Source organism: Scyliorhinus canicula, chromosome 2 (assembly GCF_902713615.1).
Source record: "Scyliorhinus canicula chromosome 2, sScyCan1.1, whole genome shotgun sequence".
In the NCBI taxonomy this organism is placed as follows: domain Eukaryota; kingdom Metazoa; phylum Chordata; class Chondrichthyes; order Carcharhiniformes; family Scyliorhinidae; genus Scyliorhinus; species Scyliorhinus canicula.
The window spans coordinates 208,786,440-208,799,035 of NC_052147.1; the positions used below are offsets into that span (position 1 = coordinate 208,786,440).

General features: G+C 50.9%; 1 protein-coding gene across 5 annotated transcripts in view; it reads left to right on the top strand.

Moving 5' to 3' along the window:
- myo3b (myosin IIIB) overlaps positions 1-12,596 on the top strand; it is an 881,575-nt gene that overhangs the window by 352,588 nt on the left and 516,391 nt on the right. For all 5 annotated transcript variants that reach the window (XM_038789471.1, XM_038789472.1, XM_038789473.1 and 2 more), the window contains one exon: positions 11,047-11,200. In XM_038789471.1, the coding sequence (XP_038645399.1) occupies positions 11,047-11,200 (154 nt within the window). The remainder of the gene's footprint in view (positions 1-11,046; positions 11,201-12,596) is intronic.

Here is a 12,596-nt window from a genome sequence, read left to right on the forward strand (position 1 = left end):
CCCATGTGACTGCTGCCCTCATTCTTTCAAGTGGCAGATATTATGAGTTTGTAGATGGTGCCGCTGCTGCCATTGCACACCTGTGACGAAGGCAATGATTGTTTTAGGTGGCAGGTGGAGTGTCAATGAAGTGTGCTACTTTGTCCTGAATGGTGCTGAACTTTTTGAGTGTTGCTGAAGCAGCACTATTCCAGCCAAGGAGGATGTATTCCACCACACTGCTGATTTGTGGCCTGTGGATGGTGGGCAGGTTTTATGGGGTGCAAAGGTGAGTGATTTGGTGTACAATTCCCAGTGGCTGGCCTGCCCTTGTAGCCACATTATTTATCTGGTTGGTCCAATTCTGGTCAATGGTAATCTGCAAGATGTTGAAAGTGGGGGATTCAGCGACGATAATGTCATTGAATATTCAGGGGAGATGGTTAGATTCTTGTTGAACATTGTCATTTCCCGGCACATGTGTGACACAAATGTTGCTTGCCATTTATCAGCCCAAGCATTAATATTGTCCAGATTGTGCTGAATATGGGCATGGATTGCCTCAGTATCTGAGGAGTCACAAATGGTACTGAACACTCTGTGATCATCAGTGAACAACCCCACTTTTGACTTAATGATGGAAAGTCCGGGGAGGCTGGTACGGATTCCAATAAGTGGAGAGTTTTCACCCTGATTCCTTTTGACTTCAATTTTACTGGAGCTCCCTGTTGTCACACTTGGTCAAATGCTGCCTTGATGTCAAGGGGAGTCATTCTTACCTTACTTTTGGAACTCAGCTCTTTTGTCCAAGATTGTAATGGGATCTGGAGCTGAATGGTCCTGGGGAACCTAAATGAGCATCAATGAACAGGTTATTAGTAACAAAGTGTTAGCACTATTAACAACACCTATCATCACTTTGCCCATAATTGAGAGAAAACTAAGAAGTGGCCAGATTGGATTTGTCCCGCATTTGTGGACAGATTTTTCATATTATCAGTGCCTGTACTGTTGTAGCTATGGTTACGGCCACAGCTAGTTCTGGAGCACAAGTCCTCTGTACTACAGCCAGGATGATGTCAGGAGCCATAGCCTTTGCTATGTTCAGTGAGGACGTTCACCTGAGGAAGGAGCAGTGCTCCGAAAGCTAGGGCGCGATTCTCCGCTGCCCACGCTGGTTGGGAGAATAGCGGGAGGGCCTCCCGACATTTTTTGTGCCCTCCCGCTATTCTTCCCCCACGTCCGACCCACTTCACGAATCGCCGCTCGCCGTTTTTTACAACGACCGGCGATTCTCTGCGGCCAATGGGCCGAGCGGCCGGGCCTTTACGCCCGTTTTTTCACGGCAGCAAACACACCTGCTTGCTGCCGTTGTAAAAACGGGCGCTGGATGCCCGTTTGGGGCGGGAGCACCACCGTTGTGCTCAGGAGGGGACAGGCCCGCGATCGGTGCCCACCGATCGTCGGGCCTGCGTCCAAAAGGGACGCACTATTTCCCCTCCGCCGCCCGACAAGATCAAGCCGCCACATCTTGTCGGGTGGCGGTGGAGAAATGCGGAACCACGCATGCGCGGGTTCCGTAAATGGCGTGATGACGTCACCCGCGCATGCGTGGGTTGGAGCCGGCTCCAACCTGCGCGTGCGTGGCTGACGTCATACAGATGTCAGCCGCGCGTCATCTTAGCGCGGCCTTAACGACAGTCGTTAAGGCCGCGACGCCGTGATTCCCGGGGTCCCGCTCCTAGCCCCGATTGGGGGGGGGAAAGAATCGGGTCCCGGGAACGGCAGCCTTTACGACTCTCCGTATTTGCGGAGAATCTCGCCCCTAGTGTTTGAAACGAACATGTTGGACTTTAACCTGGTGTTGTAAGACTTCTTACTATGTCCAGTGAGTTCAACCTTTTCGTAAAGGAATGGAATGAGTAAAATTGGCTGAAGCTAGGCATCTGTTATTCTGGGGATCTCCGGAGGAGGCCATGATGGATGACCCATTCTGCACTTTTAGCCGAAGGTGGTGGCAAATGTTTTATTTCGACTTGTCTTTTGCACTAATGTGTTGGGCTCTGCCACTGAGGACGGGTATGTTTGTGGAACTTCTACCTCCCATTAGTTGTTTAATTCAGAACTTGATGTAATGGGACTGCAGAGCTTTGATCTGATCCGTTGGTTGTGGATCACTTAACTCTGTCTATAGTGTACTGATTCCACTGTTTAGTGTGTATATGGCACTGTGTTGCAGCATCACCAGGTTAACATCTCATACTGATTCCACTGTTTAGCCACTACTCCTGATGGGGGAGAGCTGCGGTGCATGGCAACCGTGTTCCAGACTTTGAGAAGGTCCTGTTACAAGACGGGCAGCGCCAATAAAGAGTTCCGAAGACCAATCCGGTCAACGAACAGGAGCTGCACATCGTAGTTCAGGCCATGCACCTGGCGGAAGAAATACGTCACCAGGGCACACCGTTGTGGATGAGGCTTAACGAACAGGTATCGCTGCAGAGTCTGAAGGTGGAAAGCCGCGACCTGGGTGCGAAGGCACACCAGCGCCAATCCGCCCTCCACAATCGGGAGACTCAAGACCTCCGCAGCGACCCAGTGCAATCCTTTGTCCCAGAAGAACCGAAGTAGGGTTCTCTGGATGTGTGTGACAAAGTCAGGGGGAGGGGTCATAGTGACCAGCCGATACCACAGCATAGAGATCAGCTGGTTTATGACGAGAACTCGACCCCTGTGGGACAGCACTCAGAGCAGTCCTGTCCAGCGTCCCAGGCGAGTGGTGACCTTGGTCTCCAGCTCCTGCCAGTTCGCCGGCCAGGCTTCCTCTGCCGGGCAAAGATGGACTCCCAAGTCGAGGATGTTGGTCCGACTTCAGCCAAAGGGCCCGAGCTCCTCTGGGAAGGGTCCATCTGCCACGGACCGACCAGGAGTCTGGAACATTTAGCCCAGTTGATCCCAGCAGAAGACACGGCAGAGTACACAGCCTGGCACTCTCGCATCCTCCGCAGGTCACCGGGGTCAGTGAACATGAGGAGCATGTCATCAGCGTAAGCTGAGAAGACCACCTCCATGTCCGGCTCACGCAGAACCAGCCCCGACAACCTCCTCCGCAGGAGGCGCAGGAAAGGCTTCACGAATAGAGAATAAAGTTGGCCGGAAAAGGGGCAGCCCTGACGCACCCCTCTCCCAAAGCGAAGGGGCGCCGTCAGGGACCCGTTAACCTTAATCAGACACTCTGAGACAGCGTACAATGATCGGATCCAGGCGACGAAGTGCGTCCCGAACCCGAAAGCTCGCAGAGTCCTGAGCAAATACTCGTGCCCCACCCTGTCGAACGCCTTCTCCTGGTCAAGAGACAGGAAGGCGCTCGACATACCAGTCCCCTGGGTAAAATAAATTATGTCTCGGACCAGATGGATGTTACTGTAAATGGTGTGGCCCGGGACTGGTCAGGGTAAATCATGTGGTCCAGCACGGGGCCAAGGCGTAAAGACATTGTCTTGGCAAAAATTTTGTAGTCCGTGCTGAGGAGGGAGACCGGTTGCCAGTTTTTAAGTAGGCCGAGATCCCCCTTCTTGGGCAGCAGGACAATGACGGCCCTGCGCCACGAAAGGGGCATCTCCCCGGTCGCGATACATTCCCCCGGATACATGCCCACTCCTGGTACGGCTCGGCCATGTATCAGAATATTAGGGGAGGGGGAGGGGGGATGCGGCACCTGAACAGAAGGTGCCACAAGGGAAGGTGCTGCAGAGGGATGGCAGAGCAGGGCAGCATTCTTCAGCCCTTCAGGGGACTAAAACAATGTCCCAGGCTGCCCCACGCCCACCACAGGTGGTAAAAGGTGGTGGGGGCTGGCCGATGCTCTTCTGCCCTGTGGTGGCCCAAAACTAAGTCCTCAGTCCACACAGCCCTGTGGGGGCGAAGCAAAGTCTGTGGGCGCGATTCTCCCAAACAGGGAGAAATCGTAAGGCTGGCGTCAAAAACGGGCGGGTTTGACCCCAGCCTCCCCCCCCCCCCCCTGACCGGGAACCGATTCTGGTCCATACCGGTTCATGCCGCGGCCGTGAACTCCGGCATCGAATTTCGTTAAGCCCGCTTGCCAGAGTTTGCGACGGCTGACGCGTCACATGACGTCAGCCGCGCATGCGCGGATTGGAAGACTCCAACCCGCGCATGCGCAGATGACGTCATCGCGCATTTGCGCGAAACCCGTGCATGCGCGGGCCGGGATGCCCCTCAGCCGCCCCGCGAATTGATACAGCAGGGCGGCGGAAGGACAAAGAGTGCGCGGGAATCGGACACGCTGCCCGCGATCGGTGGGCACCGATCGCGGGCCCATGGCACCCTTGGCACGGCCGTGGTACTGCCGTGCCAATCGGTGCCATGGTTGCCAAGATCCGAACTTTATGGCCGTTTTTACGAACGGCCAGACCAGGTGTGTTTGCCGTTTGTAAAAACGGCCGTAAAGGGCTTGGACTTCGGCCCATCGGCCAGCTGAGAATCGCTGCTCGCCGTAAAAAAACGGCGGCAGCGATTCGTGTCGGGAGTCGGGCGTGGGGGGGGGGGGGGGAGAATAGCGGGAGGGCGTCAGACCAGCGTGGCCGTAAAAATTTACGACCCCCGCTATTCTCCGCACCGTCGTGAGTGCGGAGAATTGCGCCCTTAATCTTTCGTGATCCCACTCCCACCTCAGGTAGAGGGGTGGGAGGACAGAAGGCAGGCAGCAGGCCCTTCACCCCAGGAGGGGCACAGCACCAGGCCCCAGGTGGTCCCACTGCCAACTCAGGCAGAGGGGTGGGAGGACAGAAGGTGGGGCAGGTAAGGGTTGGGGAGGAGGCAGAAACAACAGGAAGCAAAGTAGCTTTGAGCTCTGAGTCCGAGCTGAAGCTCTTACTTTGGTTAATTCACTTCAAAGTTGCTGGTTTAGAAGAAGGTGAATTTTCAATCAGCTTTGAACAAAGGTTCTACTTGTAGCTACTTGCAGCTGGAGCTTGTTAATTAGTTCATTGGATTATGCTAGTTTTCAGAGGCTAGAGTCACAGTATAAAGGTGATCCAGCTACAGTGCAGACTTTGTTTGGGTGCATTTGAGTGCAATAGTGAGAGTTTGGTGACTGAGGGAGATAGGTGATGAGGGAGCAAGGTGCTCCTTTCATTTCCTACATTTCATCAAAGAGCGTGAAGGGAGCCGGGAGTTTACAGTGCAGCTGACTGGGAGCAGATTTGGAGGGTGGAGTTCCAGTTGGTCCATAGGGCAGCTGTATTTTTTTTCATAGAATTTACAGTGCAGAAGGAGGCCATTCGGCCCATCGAGTCTGCACCGGCTCTTGGAAAGAGCACCCTACCCAAGGTCAACACCTCCACCCTATCCCCATAACCCAGTAACCCCACGCAACACTAAGGGCAATTTATCATGGCCAATCCACCTAACCTGCACATCTTTGTGACTGTGGGAGGAAACCGGAGCCCCCGGAGGAAACTCACGCACACACGGGGAGGATGTGCAGACTCCGCACAGACAGTGACCCAAGCCGGAATTGAACCTGGGACCCTGGAGCTGTGAAGCGATTGTGCTATCCACAATGCTACCGTGCTGCCCCAATATTCTGTAAGGTAAGAGGGGATGGAGGCTAGGGCAGTTGCATGCTCCTCCTGTAGGATGTGGGAGGTGAGGAATACCACCGGTGTCCCCACTGACTATATCTGCGGGAAGTGCACCCAACTCCAGCTCCTCAGAGACTGTGTTAGGGAGCTGGAGCTGGATGAACTATGGATCATCCGGGAGGCAGAGGAGGTAATAGAGAAGAGTTACAGGAAGGTAGCCACACTCAAGGTACAGGACAAGAGTAGCTGGGTTACAATCAGGGGAAGGAAAATGAACGGGCAGACAGTGTAGGGATCCCTCTTGGCCGTTCCCTTCAAAACAAGTATACCGTTTTGGATGCTGTTGGGGGTTGACCTACGGGGGAAGGCCTAGTGGCCAGGTCTCTGGCACTGAGTCTGGCTCTGTGGCTCAGAAGGGAAGGGGGGAGGACACCCAAGGTACAGGACAAGTGTAACAGGGTTACAGTCAGGGGAGAGAATGTTGTATGTTCTAAAGAGCAGGACAAGCAGAGTAGTGATCTCAGGATTGCTACCGGTGCCACGTGAAAGTGAGGCAAGGAACAGAGAGCGAGTGCAGCTGGACACGTGGCTACAGGGCTGGTGCAGGAGGAAAGGAGGGAAGGCTTCAGATGTGTGGATTATTGGGATATTTTCTGGGGAAGGTGGGACCTGTACATGAAGGACGGATTGCACCTGAACTAGAGGGGTACCAATCTTGGGTGGGAGGTTTGCCAGAGCAATTCAGGAGGGTTTAAACTAGTTTGGCAAGGGGATGGGAACCAGAGCTATGGATCAGAGGATAGGGTAGCTGTTGAACAGGCAGAAATAGTATGCAGAAAGTCTGTGAGGAAGGATAGATAGTTGATAGGGCAAAGTTGCACTCAGTGGAATAGGCTAAAGTGCGTATGTTTCAATGCAAGGAGTGTCAGGAATAAGGGAGATAAACATAGAGCATGGATCAGCACTTGGAACTACGATGTTGTGGCCATCATGGAGACCATGATTTCACAGGGGTAGGAATGGTTGTTAGATGTTCCAGGGTTTAGATGTTTTCAGAGGAATAGGGAAGGAGGTAAAAGAGGAGGGAGAGTGGCACTGTTAAATAGGGAGTGCACCACAGCTGCAGAAAAGGAGGTAGTTGAGGAGGGTTTGTCTACTCAGTATGGGTGGAAGTCAGAAACATGAAAGGAGCAGTCACTTTATTGGGACTTTTCTATAGACCCCCCCCCCGCAATAGCAGCAGAGATATAAAGGAACAGATTGGGCAGCAGATCTTGGAAAAGTGCAGAAGTAACAGAGTTGTTGTCATGGGGGACTTCAACTTCTCTAATATTGACTGGAACCTCAGTGCAAATGGTTTGGATGGAGCAGATTTTCTCAGGTGTGTCCAGGAAGGATTCCTGACTCACTATGTAGATAGGCCGACTAGCGGGGAGGCCAAATTGGACTTGGTGCTCGGCAACGAACCAGGCCAGGTGTCCGATGTCTCAGTGGGAGAGCCTTTCGGTGACAGTGACCACAACTCCTTGACCTTTACCATAGCCATGGAGAGGGATAGGAACAGACAGTATGGGAAGGTATTTAATTGGGGAAGGGAAATTATACTGCTATTAGAAAGGAGCTGAGGAGCATAAAGTGGGAACAATTGTTCTTGGGCAAATGCACAACAGTAATGTGGGGGTTGGCTAAGGAGCACTTGCTGCGAGTGCTGAATTGTTTTGTCTCACTGAGACGAGGAAGGAATGGTGAGTTGAAGGAGCCTTAGAGGACAAGAGAAGTGGAGCTTCTAGTCAAGAGGAAGAAGGAAGCTTGCGTAAGGTTGAGGAAGAAAGGATCTGACTCGGCTCTAGAGGGTTACAAGGCAGCCAGGAAGGAACTCAAAAAAGGTCTGAGGAGAGCTAGTAGGGGGCATGAAAAAGCGCTGGCAGTAAGGATTAGGGAAACCCCAAGGCGTTCTACAGTTATGTGAGAAATAAGAGGATGATCAGAGTGAGAGTAGGGCCGATCAGGGATAGTGGAGGGAACTTGTGCCTAGAGTCTGAGGAGATGGGGGAGGCCCTGAATGAATACTTTGCTTCAGTATTCACTAGAGAGAGGAACCTTGGCGAAATTCTCCCCTACCCGGCGAGGCGGGGTGTCCCGGCGTAGCGGAGTGGCGGCAACCACTCCGGCGTCGGGCCTCCCCAAAGGTGCGGACTTCTCCACACCTTTAGGGTCTAGGCCCGCGCCGGAGTGGCTCCCGCTCCGCCGACTGGCGCCAATGGCCTTTGGCGCCATGCCACACGGCGTCGGGGCTGGCCAAAAGGCTTTCTCCGGTCGGTGTGAGTCCGTGCATGCACCGGAGCGTCAGCAGCCGCTGACGTCACCACCGGCGCATGCGTGGTGGAGGGGGTCTCTTCCGCCTCCACCATGGCGGCGGCGGAAGAAAAAGAGTGCCCCCATGGCACAGGCCTGCCCGCCAATCGGTAGACCCCGATCGCGGGCCAGGCTACCGTGGGGGCACCCCCCGGGGGTCCGATCACCCCGTGCCCCCCCCCCCCCAGGACCTCGGGGCCCGCTTGCGCCGCCTGCTCCTTCCGGCACAGAGGTGGTTTAAACCACGTCAGCGGGAGAGGCCTGACAGCGGCGGGACTTCGGGCCATCGCGGGCCAGAGAATCGCCACGGGGGGCCCGCCCGTCGGCAGGGCGCGATTCCCACCCCTGCCGATTCCCGGGTGGCGGAGAATTTTGGCCACGGTGGGGGCGGGATTTATGCCGGCACCGGGCGATTCCCCGACCCTGCGGGGGGTCGGAGAATTCCGCCCCTTGTTGCCCATGAGAACAGTGTGAACCAAATTAATAGACTCGAACAGGTTGATTTCAGAAGGAGAATGTATTGGAAATTTTGAAAAGCATCAGGATAGATAAGTCCCCTGGGCCTGACGGGATATACCCAAGGTTACTATGGGAAGCAAGGGAGGAGATTACTCTGCCATTGGCGATGATCTTTGCCTCCTCACTCTCCACTGGAGTACTACCGGATGATTGGAGGGAGGCGAATGTTGTTCCCCTATTCAAGAAAGGGAATAGGGAAATCCCTGGGAATTGCAGACCAATCAGTCTTACGTCTGTGGTGAGCAAAATATTAGAAAGGATCCTGAGAGATATGATTTATGATTATTGAGAAAAACATAGTTTGATTAAAGATAAGATCGGGCAGTAGATGTGGTGCATATGGATTTCAGTAAGGCATTTGATAAGGTTCCCTATGGTAGGCTCATTCAGAAAGTTAGGGGGCATGGAATATCGGGAAATTTGGCTGTCTTGATACAGAATTGGCTGGCCGAAAGAAGACAGCGTGTGGTAGTGGATGGAAAGTATTCCGTCTAGAGGTCGCTGACCAGTGGTGTCCCACAGAGATCTGTTCTGGGACCTCTGCTCTTTGTGGGTTTTTATAAATGACTTGGATGAGGAAGTGGAAGGGTGGGTTAGTAAGTTTGCTGATGGCACGAAGGTTGGTGGAGTAGTGGATAGTGTTGAGTGTTGTTGCAGGTTACAACAGGACATCGACAGGATGCAGAGCTGGGCTGAGAAGTGGCAGATGGAGTTCAACCTTGATAAATGTGAAGTGATTTATTTTGGAAGGTCGAATTTGAATGCTGATTACAGTGTTAATGGCAGGATTCTTGGAAGTGTGGAGGAACAGAGGGATCTTGGGGTCCACGTACATAGATCCCTCAAAGTTGCCACCCAGGTTGATAAGGTTGTTAAGAAGACATATGGTGTGTTGGCTTTCATTAACAGGGGGATCGAGTTTAAGAGCCACGAGGTTTTGCTGCAGCTTTATAAAACTCTAGTTAGACCACACTTGGAATATTGTGTCCAGTTCTGGTCGCCTCATTATAGGAAGGATGTGGATGCTTTGGAGAGGGTGCAGAGGAGATTTACCAGGATGCTGCCTGGACTGGAGGGCATGTCTTATGAAGAAAGGTTGAGGGAGCTAGGGCTTTTCTCACTGGAGTGAAGAAGGCAGAGAGGTGACTTGATAGAGGTGTACAAGATGATGAGAGGCATGGATAGAGTGGATAGCCAGAGACTTTTCCCCAGGGTGAAAATGGCTGTCACGAGGGGACATAATTTTAAGGTGATTGGAGGAAGGTATTGGGGAGATGTCAGAGGTAGGTTCTTTACACAGAGAATAGTGGGTGCGTGGAATGCACTGGCAGCAGAGGTGGCGGAGTCAGAGTCATTAGGGACATTTAAGAGACTCTTGGACAGGCACATGGACAGCAGTAAATTGAAGGGGTGTAGGTTACGTTGATCTTAGATTAGGATATTTGGTCGGCACAATATCGTGGGCTGAAGAGCCTGTACTGTGATGTACTGTTCTATAAATTGCCCTTTGTGTCCAAAAACGTTTATGTGGGTTGCTGGGTTACGGGGATAAGGTGGAGGCATGGGCTTGAGTCGGGTGCTCTTTCCTAAGGGCCGGTGCAGACTCGGTGGGCTAGATTGCCTCCTCTGCACTGTAAATTCTAAGTGTTTCAAGACTGGGTCAGCTCGGTTAGTACTGTCACTGCCAAACCACTTTTGGTATTGGGTCTTGGAATCCCCAACCTGGAGTACATTCTGTGCCTTTGCTACCCTTAATGCTACTTTCAGTTCTTCTCAACATGGAGCTGCATTGATTTGTCAGTTGAGGGAGGGTGGTAGGTGGTTTCCTTGCCATGTTTGAGCTGATGACATGAGACTTCATGGGGTCTGGAATGCAGCTTGTGAACTCCCAGGGCCATTCCCAATCGAACAGGTATCACTGTGCCACCATCTCTGGTGGGTTTGTCCTGCCAGTGGTACTCAGCAATGGTAATGGAGGAGTCTGGGGCATTGACGGAAAGGTTCTGTCGGTGCGACTGTAGGTGCGACTATGTCTGGCTGTTGTCTGACTAGCCTGCGGACTAGCTCTCCCAATTTTGGCACAAGTATAATATTCCAGAAAGCCAGTTGCTGAAGAATAGAACTGGACTCAATTTTTACACATATTTATATTTATTTAGAGTTGCAGATTACAAGTGTACAACTTCTTAATAACAAGAGTTTCAGCCTCTCTATTTATAGGCAGTCAAATCGATCACTTTATCTATACAATTAAAACACAATTAATGCACTGTTAACACAAGCAACGTATGAGTAAATAAAACTGATAAAGTAATTAAGTGATTAAAATTGAATATACTGCAAATCGCAGTAAAACTTGCTGTAGTAAATCTTACTAATCTCATTTTTATACCCTTTATAGATAATATTAGCTAACATAATTTGTAAGGTTTGTTTCAGTGTTGTTTTTACCTACATTATAATACTGTTCACATGCAAATAAATCGTCAGTTTAAAAAGGTGATTTTTCAATTTTAAAATAAGCTGTTCATGGTCAGGGTTGTTTTATATTTCCAGCTCATGAGGTTGTGCTTATGATCACTTATAGATTGAATACCAAAATGAGGGAATTGATGCCACACTTGTGGAATATCAAGATAATCGACCAATACTAGACATGTTTCTTCAGAAACCAATGGGCTTATTGTCTCTACTTGATGAAGAGAGCCGTTTCCCTAAAGCATCTGACCAGACACTCGTAGGTAAGAATAACACCAAGTAACTTACAGATGGTGGAATTTTCTCATCAGGAGGGAAAAACAGTGTGGATGCCATTGACCCCAACGGTGGTTTCCTCTGCCATATTGCAAACAATATAGAAACAAAATCCAAGGGGCAGTCTCCGCCAGCAACTTTGGTTTTAAAAGATCGAGGGCCCTGATATCAAGAAATCAAAGATGGAACATGCCCCCCACAACACGCACCCACCCCCAATGGTAACCTCCACACAACAATCCCCTGCCCCCCCGCTGCAAAACATGCCACCCCCCCACCCCCCATGCAACATTTCTCCCCCTCCGCATCGAACACCCCAGCATGCAACAGCGTCCCTGATTATTACATTGATATGTATTCCAACAGGGATCTTGAAGTTGAACATCAGTAAGTCAGGGTTCACCCAGCAACTGGGGGATTGGAGAGTATTTTGTGTTTGGTTGCTTTGGTGATTTGTTTTCTAATATCCAAACAAGTTAATGAAATTGTGTTAATATTTTCTCTTCATAAATTTAGAGTACCCAATTAAATTTTTCCAATTAAGGAGCAATTTAACGTGGCCAATCCACCTACCCTGCACATCTTTGGGTTGTGGGGACGAAACCCACGTAAACACGGGGAGAAAGTGCAAACTCCACACGGACAGTGACCCAGAGCCGGGATCGAACCTGGGACCTCGGCGCCGTGATGCAGCAGTGCTATCCATTACGCCACCGTGCTGCCCCAAAATTGTGTTATAAGGAACCCTTGTAACTTGTATACTGGAGTGACTACTACAATGTTCACTGATCATAACATTTCCACCCTGTTTTCTCATTAGCAGAAATCTGCTGATCAGCTGACCACAGTGCACAAAAGCTGTATCATTTACTGGGGCATCACCTGTGACACTGGTGCATATTGCATCCATATTGCCTCATTAAGGTCTTAAAAAATATAGCATTTTGGCTATAGCCCTATAATGCATTGAGAATAGCTAAATAGTGACGAGACGCAGTTCACATTTCCAACAGGTCTCTGACGTTGCCAGAACTGCCCTATTTCTGTCAATAACGTCAATGCATCTTTTAAGTTTCAGACTCATAAAGGTGTAACCGACATGCTATATGTTACTGTTTGCCTAGGGAACTATCATTGTGAGCTGCCTGTAAAAGTATTTTGGGATCCCTATTGTCATTTCTCTCTGTAGGTTCTGAAGGGGGGAAAGCAATCAAAGGAGGCATGTCTAAAGGTACATTTCATGTACCCAGCTCATCAAATGGGATTTACTATTATGTTGGGCATCCTATATAGAGGCCAAAGTAATCATTGATGGAAATGTCCTGAGGAATCGGTGTTGTAAACTACTTTCCCCAAAGGAATTTTGAAACAGCATTGCAGTGT